This window comes from Manis pentadactyla, chromosome 1 (assembly GCF_030020395.1).
Source record: "Manis pentadactyla isolate mManPen7 chromosome 1, mManPen7.hap1, whole genome shotgun sequence".
Taxonomy (NCBI): Eukaryota; Metazoa; Chordata; class Mammalia; order Pholidota; family Manidae; genus Manis; species Manis pentadactyla.
Window position 1 is genome coordinate 115,156,722 of NC_080019.1, and position 19,424 is coordinate 115,176,145.

The 19,424-nt window shown below is 38.6% G+C and overlaps 1 protein-coding gene across 4 annotated transcripts in view; it reads left to right on the top strand.

Moving 5' to 3' along the window:
- Positions 1–19,424, top strand: part of VPS8 (VPS8 subunit of CORVET complex) — a 331,520-nt gene that overhangs the window by 291,091 nt on the left and 21,005 nt on the right. For 3 of the 4 annotated variants that reach the window (XM_057500758.1, XM_036875334.2, XM_057500764.1), the window contains one exon: positions 451–504. The exons of the other annotated variant lie outside the window; for it this stretch is intronic. In XM_057500758.1, the coding sequence (XP_057356741.1) occupies positions 451–504 (54 nt within the window). The remainder of the gene's footprint in view (positions 1–450; positions 505–19,424) is intronic. 4 annotated transcript variants of the gene reach the window in all.

The window sequence follows — 19,424 nt, forward strand, 5'->3', positions numbered from 1 at the left end:
CCTTTTATTATTGTTTGGCTGATACTTTTTCTAGATTCTTCACTATTATTATCAAACTCTTTTGTGCATGTTTGCTTAAAAGGGACATTAAATCATGAAAGTGCTTTGAGTTGGCCTCTGCAAGAAATGCTATCATCATGTACTCTCAGATGATTAGCATTGTCAACAAAAATCCGTGTGTATCTGGTTCCTCACCATTGGGTTAAAACCAGTCTGGACCATCTGTTCCACTTTTCTTACCCTAATCATATTTTTATCTTGGCCAACTACTGACTTTTTGATCTGCAGGTAAATTTCAAAAGAACATAACAGAAAATATATGCACTGTTCCTCTGAAAATACCTGTTTTACCTCAGTTACACCAATTCTAGTTGAATTGTTTTGGGTGTGGGTCAGATGAATCTAGGATACAACTGAAAGGATATTAAAACATTTGCCCTTTTTTTCCAGGTAAAAATTTCTCCAACCTGTCATCCATCCAAAGGGGATCCTGCCATTAAGAAGGTGTGTGAGTTTTAAAGGCAAAAATCTAATTTCAACCTTCTCAGTGATTATTCTCCTGCACTAAACAATTTTCTCACAGTGACAATGATTTTTAATCATCTTAATGCTGTCAAAGGAACTTTCTGATTGGGTACCCTAATGATGTATTACCAGAAATCCTTGGCACTTCCAGAGAAGCCAATTGGGGGTTTGAGCCTAGTGTCAGTCTCCTGGCAACTAAGAACTCTCATTGTTCAAGAATCCCCATCCTGTCTACCAGGCAGGCATCATGGTATCAGTGAGTGGTAGGAGATGAAAGATATTCTAAGATAACAGCTATAGTTTTTCTTAATAGTACCTTCCCTCTAGATAGCTTTGCCTAAATAAAAGTTGCCTGAGATACTAACATTTCAACACATGCCATATCAGTAAATATTGTGGGATAGAACTCTTATCTGTGCCACTCCAATTTCTGACTATAAACTTTGTGACACAGAAAGGATGAGAGTCTTTCAAGTGACCAACCCTAAAATGGTATTAAGAGGACTACTAAAATCCTTTTCTTTATCCAGCTGCAACAGTACATTTGAAATGTGGTAAACAGATGGGCATTATTGCTATATTTTCTTTTACAATTTTTACTTCTCTGATAGTTGAAGTGTCAATGGACATAGGTTTTTTTTCCTTGCCCTTTTTCACAATTTCAGTCAGCATCCATGTCAGTGAAGGATTGTAAAACAAAAATAACAACTTACTAGCTCTGTTGACTGGCACCAGGTTCTGTTATGCTGTAAAGCAATGTGCCAAAAATGGGTTCCTTTTCTCTGCCTTCAGAATCCCCTGAGATGTTTTCAAAAGAAAAAAAAAAAGAATAAAAACAAAGTATGTTATCTGAAAAGCCCTATAACACATACCACACATGAAAATCTCTCTCACTCTTGACAAGACAGCAAGGGCAGGCAAGACTGAGGGCAGATTTGTTGCTTAGAACGGACATACTCTGTAACATGAGGAGCTAGAAAAGGCTTGAGTCATTTAGTCTCACTCAGTAAACAAATGAGGAAACTGGAATCCAAAGGGAAATTTTTTGGCTAAGCTTTCACATGTTAGCTATGGAACATACTTCTAATGTAGAGGTTAAAAATGTGTGTCTTGTATTCAACCAAACTTCAGTTCAAAAATTGCCTCTTCTACTTACTTACCTGAATAACCTTGAGTAAGTCAACCTCTCTGTTTTCTCCACTGTAAAATGATGATGTTCCCTCTCAGAATTTTAATATATTAAACTAGTTAACCTAACACTGTGTTTCACCACATAGTAAATACTCGGTAAATTATTGGCACATAGTAACAACTAAACTGTTACTGAAACTAATATTAAAACACAAGTCTCCCAACTTCTAATCAGACATTAGCAAACTTCCAGGCAGCAAAGTCTCCCTCCGCTTTCCAGGCAGCAAAATGTCTGATGCTGCTGGGCTGAGTGGGCAGGGTATTCCGGCAGGTGCATGGAAAGTGCCTCAGGGCTGAGCTGCCAGCAAGGGGAATGCTGTGCTTGGAGCTCCCAAGAATGTCCAATTTATTGGGCCAGAGGAGGGCTGGAAAAGTGTCATCCACCTGCCCTTTCTCCTGAGGAAAGAGCTCTGTCCAACTCTCACCCCTCTGGCACCCTTCCCACTACTGGTAAATCTTTCAAACTGCCGCCTCTGTGTTGGGTCTTGTCAGGACCAACAGAGCATGTCTGTCCTCCACAAGCCATTGGAGTCTCAGCCTCCCAGAGTGCTCCGACTCCCATGGTGTCCAGCCCTGTTAATCACCAAAGCCTGATGCAGTGTGGACTTGTGTTCCCAGACCACATCTCCAGGGCAGGTGTGCAGAGCTCCTGAGCACTTATTCCCTCCCCTCTCAGCTCCTCTCCCATCACGTCCTGACTGGGATGGGGGAAGGCTTGGGTCCCAGTCAGTTGTGGATCTGCCACTTTACCTTTTTCTGTGTGGTCTGCTCTTCTTCGCCAGGTGTAGATGGTCTGTGATAGTCTTCAGGTCGTTTTCAGTGTTAGTTGTATTTGCTGTAGTTGCTTCCCTTGTGTGTGTGGTGGGGAGGAGGCTTCCACTTTTCCTTCCTACTCTGCCATCTTTTTTCCCTCTCTGCAACCTATATTTTAAACTTGGCAATATCCCAGTTCTCTGTCATTTTAGGTGTCTGACCACTGTCAGAGATGTAGCAGCATTATTGGAGCAGAATTCCATTACTCTTGTGATCAACATCAAAGAGAAACTTCCTGAGCCAATGACAGACACAGGTGGCCCCAGATATCATTCCTAAGTGATCACATGTAGACCTATTTTCTGTCCATGCAAAAATTGGGACTATCTTTAAAATACTTTATCAGCCTACTTATCTTGAATACCTTTCATTATAGCAATAGAAGTCAATTTCTAATATTTACCATTCTGATTAACAAGTCATTAATGTCACCAATAGTAAAATATCTGCTATTTTTTGATCTAACAAGCAAAGTCTTAAATTCTGGTCAATATATGAACAGGTAGTTGGCTTTTGGGAATATATGTTAGCTGGCAATCTCTGAAATATGGATTGTTGGTTAGGGCTACTGACAGTTGCTGAGTTAAAGCCTATACTAAATAGCCCTTATTTAATATCACACTGCCTATGGTAAATAACTTCATATATATACCATAACAGGTGCCTCTCCCAGACTGAGAGGTCAGGGAAGGATTCTCAGAGGAGGTAAAACTTGATCTAGGCTTGAAACACAAGGGAAGAGTTATACCAGGCAGACATGGATGATCCATGCAGCACATTTCAGGAAATGGGGATGGTTCTCTTTGTCTTAAATATGGGAGCGTGCAGAAACCTGCTGAAATAAATGTGAGTCCAATTCACAAAGAGCCCCCAAACTGTGAAGTTTGCTTTTTATCTTGAGGATAAGAGTTTCTGTCAAAAGTGAGACTAGAAGTAGAAAGATCAGTTAGAAGAATAAGACAGTTGTCCAAGCAAGAAAAAAGGTCCAAAAACCTATGCTATGGAAATGGAATGGAGATGAGATACATTCAAGTCATAGATATTTTTTCTCTCCCAAAACCTGAAGTCTGAGTTAGGTATCCTTTCTTTTTTTGAGCTCTCATAGCATCCTGAACTGGTCCTGCCAACATTCTTACCTAGCTGTGGTGAAATTACCTCTTTACTTACATGTATCCCCCCCCCACTAGACTATATGCCAATGAGGGCAGGACCTACATCAGTTTTGTTTCCTGTTTTATCCCTAAGTGGAGAACAAAAGTCAGCCATAGTTGTTGAGTGAATGAAAGAATATGAAGAAGTTTCTGGCCTGGATAAATAGAAAATGAACAAATGTAAACCTCATTGCTGTCCTGGCTTGTGTTCCCAGCAAGGTCAGGTCCTTAGCATTTGAGCTACATCAGCAACACTGAGTGAGATCAATGTAAAACTCAGCACCTAATTGTTACTTCCCTTGCTGGGTATGTATTTTTGTGTGTGTATGTATATGTTGATCTACGTATATATTGTGGTTATCATCTTGAAGCTACAATCTCTCTTCCCAAAGTTGCATTGACAGATGGAAGTCCCAGTAATGTCTGTTGAACAGTTACTGCCAAAGTGACATGTGTAAGGAACACAAAGGAGCAGTAATGTTCTTGAGTTGAGCCAGAGATTCTCTGTTGACCAATAACTGAAGAAAGTGTTTGTTGACTCTGCTGTCAATATTGGCCCTGCGAAGAGCTGGATTCAAGTGCAAAGAGTAGAAGCTGTATTCTATAGGGCTCTGCTTAACTTCTTGGGTAGTGTTCATGTAGGAGTTAAATATTCCACTCTGCTGCCACATGTCAGAATCTGGCAGATTCCATGAGCACGCATAACAATTTTGCAACACAAACATTTTACATTTTAGGTATTCTTTTAGAAGCTCTGGATTAGAAATGTTTATTATATTTAATGTATCTAGCATGTATAATTTGTGTATAGTATTTATCATACATATATAAAGTTTCTTAATGGGCTTAACCTAATAGCGTCAATAAAGTTGGAAGATGCACATGCTTCCATATACATAAGAGTTTTTCAGTGTTTGATTACGGATGGCCAGAAATTAAAGAATCAGGAAGTTTTTCCAGTAGATTAAAAAAAAATTGCCATACAAGTCCATTGTAATAGATTCCCTAGAATTGATCCAAATTGGAGGTGTTGACAGTATTTGAAATTGATTAAAGGAGTTTAGAGAGGCAGTTGAAGGCAGCATCAAAAGTCACTCAGCTTTAATGTGTCTCTTCTGAACTGTTAAGGAAACATTTGCCAGGAACTTGTGCAGCAAAGTTGCGATTGTTACATGTATAACAACCAGGGAAAGCAGGCTTTTTTCCCTTATACCTTGGTCACAAAAGCATGGTTACACTCTCTGAGCCATCCTTGTTAGATGAGCTTTCTCTGCTGTTGTTTGCAGAAGCTGAGGGCCAGGAACTCTGGCTGAATAGTATCCTCAGGCTGGTGGAACCCACTGGAAGAGTCCACAGTTGATGGTCCTCTCAGAGTGACTTCTTCCAATTAGGGACAGGGTGCTGGGAGCAGAGTGGAAACCTTCTGATAGTTCTGGGTAAATTCATTAAATACTCAACAAGCCTCAAAGGTGCCAGGCCTTGGAAGGATACAGTGAAATATACTTCTTGCTTTCAACACATTTACAAGTTAACGGTGACTAAATTGGTGGATTTCATAGGCAAACCTTTCAGAAGTTGGTTGTCAGTTTCTCAGGTATTCAAGTATAAGAATTTGAAGCTGATTTTTTTGTCCAAAAAATTTGTCCAAACAGTTTTGCTGGTGAGATAAAATTGTTGTAGCCAGTTCCCAGCCTTACCACTCATGTCAGGAATCTAGGTGACTGTACATGCTCATAATTTTTATTGAATCACAGGGAATGGGTTTTTTTGTTGTTGTTTCAGGGAAAAAGCCTTGCAGAGACACTGTTTCCATAACAACAGGAAAAGCTGGCTGCAGTGTCTCAGCTGACTGGCCCCCAGAATGGCTTGTTGGGTTGCCGTGTAGAGAGAGATGTTAGCTTGACATGAGAATTTTTCAGCAGTGAACAAGTTACTTTGTGAAATACTGCATTATCTATTACCAACGATGTTTGCTCAGCGGCAGGGTCTACGTCACTCAAAGCTGCTGCAGAGGTTTTTCTGGGTGAAAAAACCTGGGTGAGAGCTTGGTCTGGTTAATTTTTAGATCCCTTAGAGTGTTAGGATTTTATGAGTCTGTAGTTGTATTAAACTCAAATGACATGTTCATTGATATGCTGAATGATTTTAGTTAGACCTTAACATCTAACCTGCACTAATACAGTATGTTGTCTATCAAAGAAAAGGATTAAAGGAAAGGAGAGACTTTATTTAAAAGAATTATTGCAATAAGGGGAGGGTGCTTTTGCCATAGGGAGAATGCTCTAACCGTAAGATCTGCAAGGGTGTCAAAGATCGGACAGAAAGGAATCTTCTTTTATAAGAATGGGTAAACAAGGCTAGAAAGAATCAGCTATTGGGGAAATAGGTGGCAGAATCAGACAGTTGATAAGGAAATGGCATTGTATTTCCATGTAGTCTGCTGATTCTTAGAAGGAGCCATTAAGGAGACATAGTATGCTTGACTTGTGCTGAGGATGGATCAAAGGCTTAGGGGAAGGAGAGAAGCTTAACTAAAGTTTGGTCATCAGTTAACAAGCATTTTGTTCCGATCAGTCAGTGAGAGCAAACAGTTCAGCTAATTTTTTATGAGGCAAAAAATGGGAATTTGTAGGTAAACATAGTGGCATCGTGAATCTTGTCTCAGACTAATGGGGAGGGGTAGTTCTTTGCAGTAAGCTGATTCCTGGAACAGGCTGGGAGGATTTCCTTAACTGTAGCTGTTTTCCAGGAATTCAGAATTCAGGCAATGTTTAACATGGTCATGGGGGTGACTTGCTGTATCCATATTCTTTCCTCACTCTTCTCCATAATTATGACCTGAAATCCATGACCTGGACTTTTCTGAAATCTGCTTATTAGTCCTCAGGTAAAGGGAGAGAATGGCAGCTGGAAACAGTTACTAAGAGGGGCAGTGGTGACCATCTTCTTGCCAGTAATTATGCATATCTTCTAGCCCAAAAACTGATACAGTTTCAAAGGATTTCTTGAGTTCTTTCCCAGTGTATAAATCTACTCCTCACCCATAACTTTTGTGTTAAGTGTGCTTCTGATGTAGCATTTTGATTTCTTTAATGCTTTTTAAAACATTTAGAGACTCTTTTTTAGAGCAGTTTTAAGTTTACAGAAAAATTGAGTGGAAAGTACAGAGTTCCCAGGTATTTGCCTCCTCCAGTTTCCCCTAGTATTAACATTCTGGCATTGCTGTGGTACATTTATTATAATTGATAAGCCAATGTTGATATATTAATATTAACTAAACTCCATAGTTTATATCTTTGTACATTCTGTAGTTTATGACAAAATGTATAATGAAATGTATCCACCATTACAGTATCATAAAGAGTAGTTTTAACTACTCCTAAAATCCCATGCTCCATCTATTCATCCTTCCCTCCCTCCTTCCAAACTCTGACAGCTGCTGATCTTTTACTGTTTCCGTAATTTTGCCTTTTCTAGAACGTCATGTAGTTGGACAGTATGTAGTCTTTTCAGATCAGTTTCTCTCAGTAATATCCATTTAAGGTTCCTCCCTGTATTCTTGTGGCTTGATAGCTGATTTCTTTTTAGCATTAAGTAATATCCCATCTCCTGGATATACCAGTTTGTTGTTTAGCCATTCACCTACTAAAGGACATATTGGTTGCTTCTGAGTTTTAACAATTGTCAATAAAACTGCTATAAAATTTGTATACAAGTTTTTCTCTGAACATAGCTTTCACTCATTTGGGTAAATACCAAAAAGTACAACTGTTGGTCATATGGTAAGACGATGTTTAGTTTTATAAGAAACTGCCAGTCTTGCACAGTGGCTGTACTATTTTGCTTTCCCACCACCAATGAGTAAGAGTTCCTGTTGTCCTACATCCTTGTCAGCATTTAGTGTTGTCTGAGTTTTGGACTTTAGTCATTCAAATAGGTGTATAGTAGTGTCTTATTTTATTATTCTTTAAAAATTTTTTTAAATATAAATGTTTTATTAATAACAGGGGAAGGATTCTTTGTGAACAAAAATTTTAGCATTGGATTTTCAAGCAGTCTCCTTCACTGGATGTAGTTAGGTTTGCTCTGCTGGTAACAAAGAATATATCTAGTTACCTTAAACTAGAGTCATGGAGCATAAATCACTGAACAAGATTGGATGCATTTGTGGAGCATTTTAAATGTTTTCTTTTTTTTTTTTCATTAAGCTATCATTGATATACACTCTTATGAAGGTTTCACAAGAAAAACAATGTGGTTATTACATTCACCCTTATTATTGAGTCCCCCCCATACCGCATTGCAGACACTGTCCATCAGTGTAGAAAGATGCCATAGAGTCACTATTTGTCTTCTCGGAGCTACACTGTCTTCCCCGTGACCCCACACACACCATGTGTACCAATCGTGATACCCCACAATCGCCTTCTCCCTCCCTCCCCACTCACCATCCCCCACCTCTCCTCCCCCACCCCTCCCCTTTGGTAACCACTAGTCCCTTCTTGGAGTCTGTGAGCCTGCTGCTATTTTGTTCCTTCAGTTTTGCTTCGTTGTTATACTCCACAAATGAGGGAAATCATTTGGTATTTGTCTTTCTCTGCCTGACTTATTTCACTGAGCATAATACCCTCTAGCTCCAACCATGTTGCTGCAAATGGTAGGATTTGTTTCTTTCTTATGGCTGAATAGTATTCCATTGTGTATATGTACCACATCTTCTTTATCCATTCATCTACTGATGGACACTTAGGTTGCTTCCATATCAGTAGTGTCTTATTTTAATATGCATTTCCCTAATGACATATGATGTTGAGTATTTTTTCACATGTGCTGTTTGCCATCTATATATCTTCCTTGGTGAGGTCTTTAAATGTCTTTTTGACAGTTGAGTGTGTGTGTGTGCACGTGCGCACATGTGCTGTAGGGTTTACCATATGCATCTAACTTTTCTCATTCAGTTTCTGATTTAAATAAACTAGCTTAATTCCAATTAAATATAGAAATGTTACTCCAATATAGCTCTGTTATTACCTTTTCCCCCTTTTGTGGTTTTGCTATACAGAGAACATCTGTTAATGTTACAAACCCAATAATACATTGTTACAATTATTACTTTACTGACTGTATTCATTTCCTTAGCCTAATAAAGCTTACCTCTTACCAACATCCTTTGGGAAAATATATTACATTTCTATATGTTATAGACCATTGCATTATATATATAATTTTTAATATTGCCTTTTAATACTAGTTCTGAGAAGGGACAAAATATATTCATTTATACTCTATCTTATAATCACATAGTTACCTTTAGCAGTTCTCTTTTTTCTTTAGTGTGGATTTGATTCTAGAGTCACTTGCTTTCCCTTAATAACTCTATAAACAGTGACTGATGAATTTCTATTAGTATTTCTTGTAAGGTGGGTCTGCTAGCAGCAACTTCTCTGGTTTTTGTTTATTTGGGAAAGTAGTTCATCTTCATTTTTGGAAGATAGCTTTGCTGGATATAGCATTATTTGTTGGCAATTTCTTTTCTTGGAACACTTTCAATATGTTACCCCACTATCTTCTGGCTTCTCTTGTTTGTGCTGAAAAGTCAGCTGTTAATCTTATTGGGCTTCCCTTGCAAGTGACTAGTCATTTTTTTCTTGCTGCTTTCAAAATTTTCCCTTTAGATTTAACTTGCAGCATTTTTACTATGATGTGTTTGTGGGTCCAAGCCTTTACCCTGCATAGAGTTTGTTGAACTTCTTAGATGTGTAGTTTATTGTTTTTCAACAAATTAGGACTTTTCATCTATAATTTCTTCAAATGTTTTTTCTTCTTTCTTTCTTTCATTTTGTCTCTTCCATTTGTATTTGTTGTTATACTGATGCTGTACTGCATTTCTAAGACTGTTCATTCTTCATTCTTTTATCTCCATGTTCTTCAGTCTTGCATAATATGTATTAATTTATCTTCATGTTCATTAATTTTTTCATCTGCTGATTCAATCTACCTTTGAGCCCCTTTAGTGAATTTTTATGTCACTTTTTATACTTTTCAACTCCATAATTTCCATTTGATCTTTTTAAATAATTTATTTCTCTTTATTGGTATTTTCTACTTTGTGCAACATTGCCATCATATCTTCCTTCCTTTTAAAATCATGTTTTAATTCTGTAAACATAATGGTTAATTTGAAGTCTTTTTCTGTTAAATATGACATCTGGTTACTTGCACAGGCAATTTATGTAGGCTGCTTTTTTTCCCCTGTATATGATCATACTTTCCTACTTCTTTTTTTCTTAATTTTGGTATCATTAATCTACAATTACATGAGGAACATTATGTTTACTAGACTCCCCTCCATCACCAAGTCCCCCCAATAAACCCCATTACAGTCACTGTTCATCAGCATAGTAAGATGCTGTAGAATCATTTCTTGTTTCTCTGTGTTGCACAGCCCTCCCATGCCCCCCCTCCACATTATACATGCTAATCAAAATGCCTCCTTTCTCCCCACCCCCTTATCCCTCCCTTCCCACCCATCCTCCACAGTCCCTTTCCCTTTGGTAACTGTTAGTCCATTCTTGGGTTCTGTGTTTCTGTTGCTATTTTGTTCCTTCAGTTTTTCTTCGTTCTTATACTCCACATATGAGTGAAATCATTTGGTACTTGTCTTTCTCCACCTGGCTTATTTCACTGAGCATAACACCCTCTAGCTCCATCCATGTTATTGCAAATGGTAGGATTTGTTTTCTTCTTCTGGCTGTATAATATTCCATTGTGTATATGTACCACATTCATCTACTGATGGACACTTAGGTTGCTTCCATTTCTTGGCTATTGTAAATAGTGCTGCGATAAACATAGGGGTGCATCTGTCTTTTTCAAACTGGGCTGCTGTGTTCTTAGGGTAAATTCCTAGAAGTGGAATTCCTGGGTCAAATGGTATTTCTTTGTTGAGCTTTTTGAGGAACCTCCATACTGCTTTCTACAATAATTGAACTAATTTACATTCCCACCAGCAGTGTAGGAGGGTTCCCCTTTCTCCACAATCTTGCCAAAATTTGTTGTTGTCTTTTGGATGTTGGCCATTCTTACTGGTGTGAGGTGATATCTCATTGTGGTTTCAATTTGCATTTCTCTGATGATTAGTGGTGTGGAGCATCTTTTCATGTGTCTGTTGGCCATCTGAATTTCCTCTTTGGAGAAGTGTCTGTTCAGCTCCTCTGCCCATTTTTTAATTGGATGATTTGCTTTTTGTTTGTTGAGGTGTGTGAGCTCTTTATATATTTTGGATGTCAAGCCTTTATTGGATCTGTCATTTATGAATATATTCTCCCATACTGTAAGATACCTTCTTGTTCTATTGATGGTGTCCTTTGCTGTACAGAAGCTTTTCAGCTTAATATAGTCCCACTTGTTCATTTTTGCTTTTGTTTCCCTTGCCCGGGGAGATATGTTCATGAAGAAGTCGCTCATGTTTATGTCCAAGAGATTTTTGCCTCTGTTTTTTTCTGAGAGTTTTATGGTTTCATGACTTACATTCAGGTCTTTGATCCATTTTGAATTTACTTTTGACAATGATCCAGTTTCATTCTCTTACATGTATCTGTCCAGTTTTGCTAGCACCATCTGTTGAAGGACTGTCATTCCCCATTGTATGTCCATGGCTCCTTTATCGGATATTAATTGACCATATATGTTTGGGTTAATCTCTGGAGTCTCTATTCTGTTCCACTGGTCTGTGGCTCTATTCTTGTGCCAGTACCAAATTGTCTTGATTACTGTGGCTTTGTAGTAGAGCTTGAAGGTGGGGAACGAGATTCCCCCTCCTATTTCTTTTTATGCCTTGTAATTTTTGGCTCAAAACGACATTTTAGGTAATATATTGTAGCATATTGATCTCCCACTCCTGGAATTACTGTTATGTGCTTAACTCCACTCAAGACTGTTGCAGCCAAAAGCTGTAATTTGTAAATAATTTTTAGTGACTGGATGGGTTATTAGTGAAGTTTGTATTCCACTCTTCTCTCTGCCCGTCCTTCCACCCCCAACCACCACACCACCACACACACACGCATGCAGTGTTAAGTCTCTGATACTGCTCTTCAGGGTTGTATAGCCTTGGGTATGCCCATGGCAGTGACAGTGGTGGAGCTTTTTTCTTCCTTTTCCATGACTGCATCCAGCTGTTAAACCCTTACTCATTGCTATTGTTGTTAACAGTGCCCTGGGACATACATTGCTCTACAACCTGATCCATTGAAATTGTGGCACCTCTGAAGGAAAAGTTTCGGAGGTCTGTTTTCGATATTTGTTTTGACCTCCTCACTATGGCTCCTCTCAGCTGTCATTTTCCTCAGTTCTCCTCTGCAAAATACCTGGCCTACAGTCGAGGCTGTATGTGTTTTAAATCAATGAATCTCCTCCCAGTTACCTTTTATTTTTTTATTTTTTATTTTTTTAATTATTTTTTTCTTGAAGGGTAGTTGACACACAGTATTACATTAGTTTCAGGTGTACAACACAGTGATTCAACATTTATATACATGATAATTCTAGGTTCCAGCTATCACCATACCAAGTTGTTACAATATTTTGACTATATTCCTTATGCTATACATTACATCCCAGTTACTTATTTATTTTACAATTGGAAGTGCATGTATATATATATATATTTTTTTCTTGTGAGGGCATCTCTCATATTTATTGATCAAATGGTTGTTGACAACAATAAAATTCTCTATAGGGGGGTTAATGTTCAATGCACAATCATTAATCCACCCCAAGCCTAATTTTCATCAGTCTCCAATCTTTTGAAGCTTAACGAACAAGTTCTTACATGGAGTACAAATTCTTACATAGTGAATAAGTTACATGGTAAACATTACAGGGGCAGTCATTACAGAAGCTTTCGGTTTTGCTCATGCATTATGAACTATAAACAGTCAGTTCAAATATGAATATTCATTTGATTTTTATATTTGATTTATATGTGGATACCACATTTCTCTCTTTATTATTATTATTTTTAATAAAATGCTGAAGTGGTAGGTAGATACAAGATAAAGGTAGAAAACATAGTTTAGTGTTGTAAGAGAGCAAATGTAGATGATCAGGTGTGTGCCTGTAGACTATGTGTTAATCCAAGCTAGACAAGGGCAATAAAACATCCACGTATGCAGAAGATTTCTCTCAGAACAGGGGGGGGGTGAGGTTCTAAGCCTCACCTCTGTTGATCCCCAATTTCTCACCTGATGGCCCCCCTGCGACTGTGCCTGTCTTAGGTTGTTCCTCCCTTGAGGAATCTTACCCGTCTCTGGCTAACCAGTCATCTTCCGGGGCCATACAGGGAAATGTGAAGTTGGTAAGTGAGAGAGAAGCCTTATTGTTTGAAAAGGTTAGCTTTTTACATCTTTGCATATTTATGCCCTGTGGCTTCTATGCCCAGCATTTTTCTTGAGGTGTCTTTACCCCTTGGAAGAATTATGATACTCAGTATATTCGATATATGGCACGAATTCTATTTAAGGGTTGTAATTAGGAAGGAAAAAGAAAAGCTATAGAAGTAGCAGGCAGAAGAAAACCTGGGGAGATTGATTATTTCTTTGACATATCTTCTTGTAGAGTAACTTCAGCATGTATAGTTTTTAAGCTACTACTTAAATTGTGCACACACATTAACATAATAGGAGTACAGTTACATAACCAAAGCATACCTGTAATTACCAGCCATCTCCAGTGAAACCAAGAAAACCAGTTAGGCACCTTAGGCGTTTGTGAAAACTTATCTATGATATGGTGGATAATGTCCAACTGAACTTGAACAGTCTGAGAGAATTCAGATATATTAAAACAACCCATTCCTGGGGACTGTTCACATCCCATATGTTCTTTTAACAGTAAATAGTCTGTAGTTTTAAGATTTTGGAGTGCTACAATTTGCACTTCTCCTAATTCTTGGTTGAGTTCCAACCGTATAGATCCAGTCAAATTTGTTGTTTTACTGTATGCACAGGCCAGCTTAGATATCTCCTTCTTCATTCCCATGGCAAGTCCAGGAATTGGTGGGATGAGTGCATCTACACCTGTAGCAGTGCGTGGATCTTTGTTGGGGTTTTTTGATGATCATCTTCTGGCATGAGTCCTCCGAGAGTGGTGATGTTGAAAGTTCTTTTTCATATCGTATCTTAGTTCATTTTCGTGGTAGCCAAATTAGGCTTTGATCCTCTGTATAAACACAAACAGACCCTTTGCCTACAATTTTATATGCCCTTTATATCATTGTGTAGAGCTCATTGGAGGTCACCACACAGGAACTGCTTTTTTTTTTTTAACATTAATCTACACTTACATGATGAATACTTTGTTTACTAGGCTCACCCCTATACCAGGTCCCCCCTATATACCCCTTTACAGTAATTGTCCATCAGCGTAGCAAAATGTTGCAGAATAACTACTTGTCTTCTCTGTGTTGTACAGCCCTCCCCTTTCTCCCACCCACCTATGGATGCTAATCTTAATACCCCCCTACTTCTCCCCCCCCTTATCCCTCCCTACCCACCCATCCTCCCCAGTCCCTTTCCCTTTGGTACCTGTTAGTCCATTCTGGAGTTCTGTGATTCTGCTGCTGTTTTGTTCCTTCAGTTTTTCCTTTGTTCTTATACTCCACAGATGAGTGAGATCATTTGGTATTTCTCTTTCTCCGCTTGGCTTGTTTCACTGAGCATAATACCCTCCAGCTCCATCCATGTTGCTGCAAATGGTAGGATTTGCCCTTTTCTTATGGCTGAGTAGTATTCCATTGTGTATATGTACCACATCTTCTTTATCCATTCAGCTATCGAGGGACATTTAGGTTGCTTCCAATTCTTGGCTATTGTAAATAGTGCTGCGATAAACATAGGGGTGCATTGGTCTTTCTCATACTTCATTGCTGCATTCTTAGGGTAAATTCCTAGGAGTGCAATTCCTGGGCCAAATGGTATGTCTGTTTTGAGCATTTTGATGTACCTCCATACTGCTTTCCACAATGGTTGAACAAGTTTACATTCCCACCAGCAGTGTAGGAGGGTTCCCCTTTCTCCACAGCCTCACCAACATTTGTTGTTGTTTGTCTTTTGGATGGCAGCCATCCTTACTGGTGTGAGGTGATACCTCATTGTAGTTTAAATTTGCATTTCTCTGATAATTAGCGATGTGGAGCATCTTTTCATGTGTCTGTTGGCCATCTGTATTTCTTTTCTGGAGAACCGTCTGTTCAGTTCCTTTGCCCATTTTTTTAATTGGGTTATTTGTTTTTTGTTTGTTGAGGCATGTGAGCTCTTTATATATTCTGGACGTCAAGCCTTTATCGGATGTGTCATTTTCAAAGATATTCTCCCATACTGTAGGGTTCCTTTTTGTTCTGTTGATGGTGTCTTTTGCTGTACAGAAGCTTTACAGCTTAATATAGTCCCACTTGTTCATTTTTGCTGTTGTTTTCCTTGCCCGGGGAGATATGTTCAAGAAGAGGTCACTCACGTTTATGTCTAAGAGGTTTTTGCCTATGTTTTCTTCCAAGAGTTTAATGGTTTCGTGACTTACATTCAGGTCTTTGATCCATTTTGAGTTTACTTTTGTATATGGGGTTAGACAATGGTCCAGTTTCATTCTCCTACATGTAGCTGTCCAGTTTTGCCAGTACCATCTGTTGAAGAGACTGTCATTTCGCCATTGTATGTCCATGGCTCCTTTATCAAATATTAATTGACCATATATGTCTGGGTTAATGTCTGGATTTTCTAGTCTGTTCCATTGGTCTGTGGCTCTGTTCTTGTGCCAGTACCAAATTGTCTTGATTACTATGGCTTTATAATAGATCTTGAGTTTGGGGAGTGAGATCCCCCCTACTTTATTCTTCTTTTCAGGATTGCTTTGGCTATTCGGGGTCTTTGGTGTTTCCATATGAATTTTTGAATTATTTGTTCCAGTTCATTGAAGAATGTTGCTGGTAGTTTCATAGGGATTGCATCAAATCTGTATATTGCTTTGGGCAGGATGGCCATTTTGACGATATTAATTCTTCCTAACCATGAGCATGGGATGCGTTTCCATCTGTTAGTGTCCCCTTTAATTTCTCTTAAGAGTGACTTGTAGTTTTCAGAGTATAAGTCTTTCACTTCTTTGGTTAGGTTTATTCCTAGGTATTTTATTTTTTTTGATGCAATTGTGAATGGAGTTGTTTTCCTGATTTCTCTTTCTGTTGGTTCATTGTTAGTGTATAGGAAAGCCACAGATTTCTGTGTGTTGATTTTGTATCCTGCAACTTTGCTGTATTCCGATATCAGTTCTAGTAGTTTCGGGGTGGAGTCTTTAGGGTTTTTTATGTACAGTATCATGTCATCTGCAAATAGTGACAGTTTAACTTCTTCTTTACCAGTCTGGATTCCGTGTATTTTTTTGTTTTGTCTGATTGCCGTGGCTAGGACCTCCAGTACTATGTTAAATAACAGTGGGGAGAGTGGGCATCCCTGTCTAGTTCCCAATCTCAGAGGAAAAGCTTTCAGCTTCTCGCGGTTCAGTATAATGTTGGCTGTGGGTTTTTCATTGATGGCCTTTATTATGTTGAGGTACATGCCCTCTATTCCCATTTTGCTGAGAGTTTTTATCATGAATGGATGTTGAACTTTGTAAAATGCTTTTTCAGCATCTATGGAGATGATCATGTGGTTTTTGTCTTTCTTTTTATTGATGTGGTGGATGATGTTGATGGACTTTCGAATGTTGTGCCATCCTTGCATCCCTGGGATGTATCCCACTTGGTCATGGTGTACAATCTTTATGATGTATTTTGAATTCGGTTTGCTAAAATTTTGTTGAGTATTTTTGCATCTATGTTCATCAGGGATATTGGTCTGTAGTTTTCTTTTTTGGTGGGGTCTTTGCCTGGTTTTGGTATTAGGGTGATGTTAGCTTCATAGAATGAGTTTGGGAGTATCCCCTCCTCTTCTATTTTTTGGAAAACTTTAAGGAGAATGGGTATTATGTCTTCCCTGTGTGTCTGATAAGATTCCGAGGTAAATCCATCTAGCCCAGGGGTTTTGTTCTTTGGTAGTTTTTTGATTACTGCTTCAGTTTCGTTGCTGGTAATTGGTCTGTTTAGATTTTCTGTTTCTTTCTGGGTCAGTCTAGGAAGGTTGTATTTTTCTTGGAAGTTGTCCATTTCTCCTAGGTTTCCCAGCTTGTTAGCATACAAGTTTTCATAGTATTCTCTAATAATTCTTTGTATTTCTGTGGGGTCCATCGTGATTTTACCTTTCTCGTTTCTGATACTATTGATTTGTGTTGACTCTCTTTTCCTCTTAATAAGTCTGGCTAGAGGCTTATCTATTTTGTTTATTTTCTCGAAGAACCAGCTCTTGGTTTCATTGATTTTTGCTATTGCTTTATTCTTCTCAATTTTATTTATTTCTTCTCTGATCTTTATTATGTCCCTCCTTCTGCTGACCTTAGGTCTCATTTGTTCTTCTTTTTCCAATTTCTATAATTGTGACATTAGACCATTCATTTGGGCTTGTTCTTCCTTTTTTAAATATGCTTGGATTGCTATATACTTTCCTCTTAAGACTGCTTTTGCTGTGTCCCACAGAAGTTGGGGCTTAGTGTTGTTGTTGTCGTTTATTTCCATATATTGCTGGATCTCCATTTTGATTTGGTCATTGATCCATTGATTATTTAGGAGCGTGTTGTTAAGCCTCCATGTGTTTGTGAGCCTTTTTGCTTTCTTTATACAGTTTATTTCTAATTTTATGCCTTTGTGGTCTGAAAAGTCTTTGGTAGGATTTCAATCTTTTGGAATTTACTGAGGCTCTTTTTGTGGCCTAGTATGTGGTCTATTCTGGAGAATGTTCCATGTGCACTTGAGAAGAATGTGTATCCTGTTGCTTTTGGATGTAGAGTTCTGTAGATGTCTATTAGGTCCATCTGTTCTAATGTGTTGTTCAGTGCCTCTGTGTCCTTACTTATTTTCTGTGTGGTCGATCTGTCCTTTGGCGTGAGTGGTGTGTTGAAGTCTCCTAGAATGAATGCATTACATTCTATTTCCTCCTTTAGTTCTGTTAGTATTTGTTTCACATATGTTGGTGCTACTGTATTGGGTGCATATATATTTATAATGGTTATATCCTCTTGTTGGACTGAGCCCTTTATCATTATGTAATGTCCTTCTTTGTCTTTTGTTACTTTCTTTATTTTGTAGTCTGTTTTGTCTGATACCAGAATTGCAACACCTGCTTTCTTCTCTTTGTTGTTTGCATGAAATATCTTTCTCCATTCCTTGACTTTAAGTCTGTGCATGTCTTTGGGTTTGAGGTGAGTCTCTTGTAAGCAGCATATGGATGGATCTTGCTTTTTTATCCATTCTATTACTCTGTGTCTTTTGATTGGTGCATTCTTTCCATTTACATTAGGGTAATTATTGACAGGTATGAATTTATTGCCATTGCAGGCTTTAAGTTTGTGGTTACCAAAGGTTCAGGGTTAGCTTCTTTACTATCTTACTGTCTAACTTAACTCGTTTGTTGAGCTATTATAAACGCGGTCTGATGATTCTTTATTTCTCTCCCTTCTTATTCCTCCTCCTCCCTTCTTCTTATGTTGGGTGTTTTATTCCGTGCTCTTTTTAGGAGTGCTCCCATCTAGAGCAGTCACTGTAGGATGCCCTGTAGAGGTGGTTTGTATGAGGCAAATTCCCTCAATTTTTGTTTTTCTTTGAATTGTTTAATCCCTCCTTCATATTTAAATGGTATTCGTGCTGGATATAGTAGTCTTGGTTTGAGGCCCTTCTGTTTCATTGCATTAAGTATATCATGCCATTCTCTTCTGGCCTGTAGGGTTTCTGTTGAGAAGTCTGATGATAGTCTGATGGGTTTTCCTTTGTAGGTGACCTTTTTTTTCTCTCTGGCTGCCTTTAATATTTTTTCCTTGTCTTTGATCTTTGCCATTTTAATTATTATGTGTCTTGGTGTTGCCCTCCTTGGATCCCTTGTCATGGGAGTTCTGTGTACCTCTGTGGTCTGAGAGGCCATTTCTTCCCCTAGTTTGGGGAAGTTTTCAGCAATTATTTCTTCAAAGACATTTTCTATCCCTTTTTTTGTCTCTTCTCCTTCTGCTATTCCGAAGATTCGTATATTATTCCTTTTTGATTGGTCACTCAGCTCTCTTAGAATTCTTTCATTCCTGGAGATCCTTTTATCTCTCTCTGCATCAGCTTCTCTGCGTTCCTATTCTCTCTTTTCTAGTCCATTAATGGTCTCTTGCATCTCGTCCATTCTGTTTTGAAGTCCTTCCAGAGCTTGTTTTATTTCTGTATTCTCCTTCCTTAGTTCTTGCATATTTCTCTGCAAGTCCATCAGCATGGTTATGACTTTTGTTTTGAATTCTTTTTCAGGAAGACTGGTTAAATCTATCTCCCCAGGTTCCTTCTCAGGGGAAGATGTAGCAGATGCTGAAGCTGTCTGGGTTAGTCTTGTCTGGATCATATTTTTTTGCCTTTTCATGTTGACATGTGCTATTGACTGTCGGCTGGGAGGGCCAAACTTTTCACTTGCTACTGGCCTTTCTTTACTGGGACAACTGCGACCTTTAGTGGCTTGTGTTGGGTAATTGCGAGTAGGCTGGGTCTTTGTGTCTTGCCTGGCCGATATGGATGGATCTCCCTTTCTGTGGGCGGGGTTTGCCTTAGGCTGTTTCTCTGCTTTCGCAGCCCCCGGA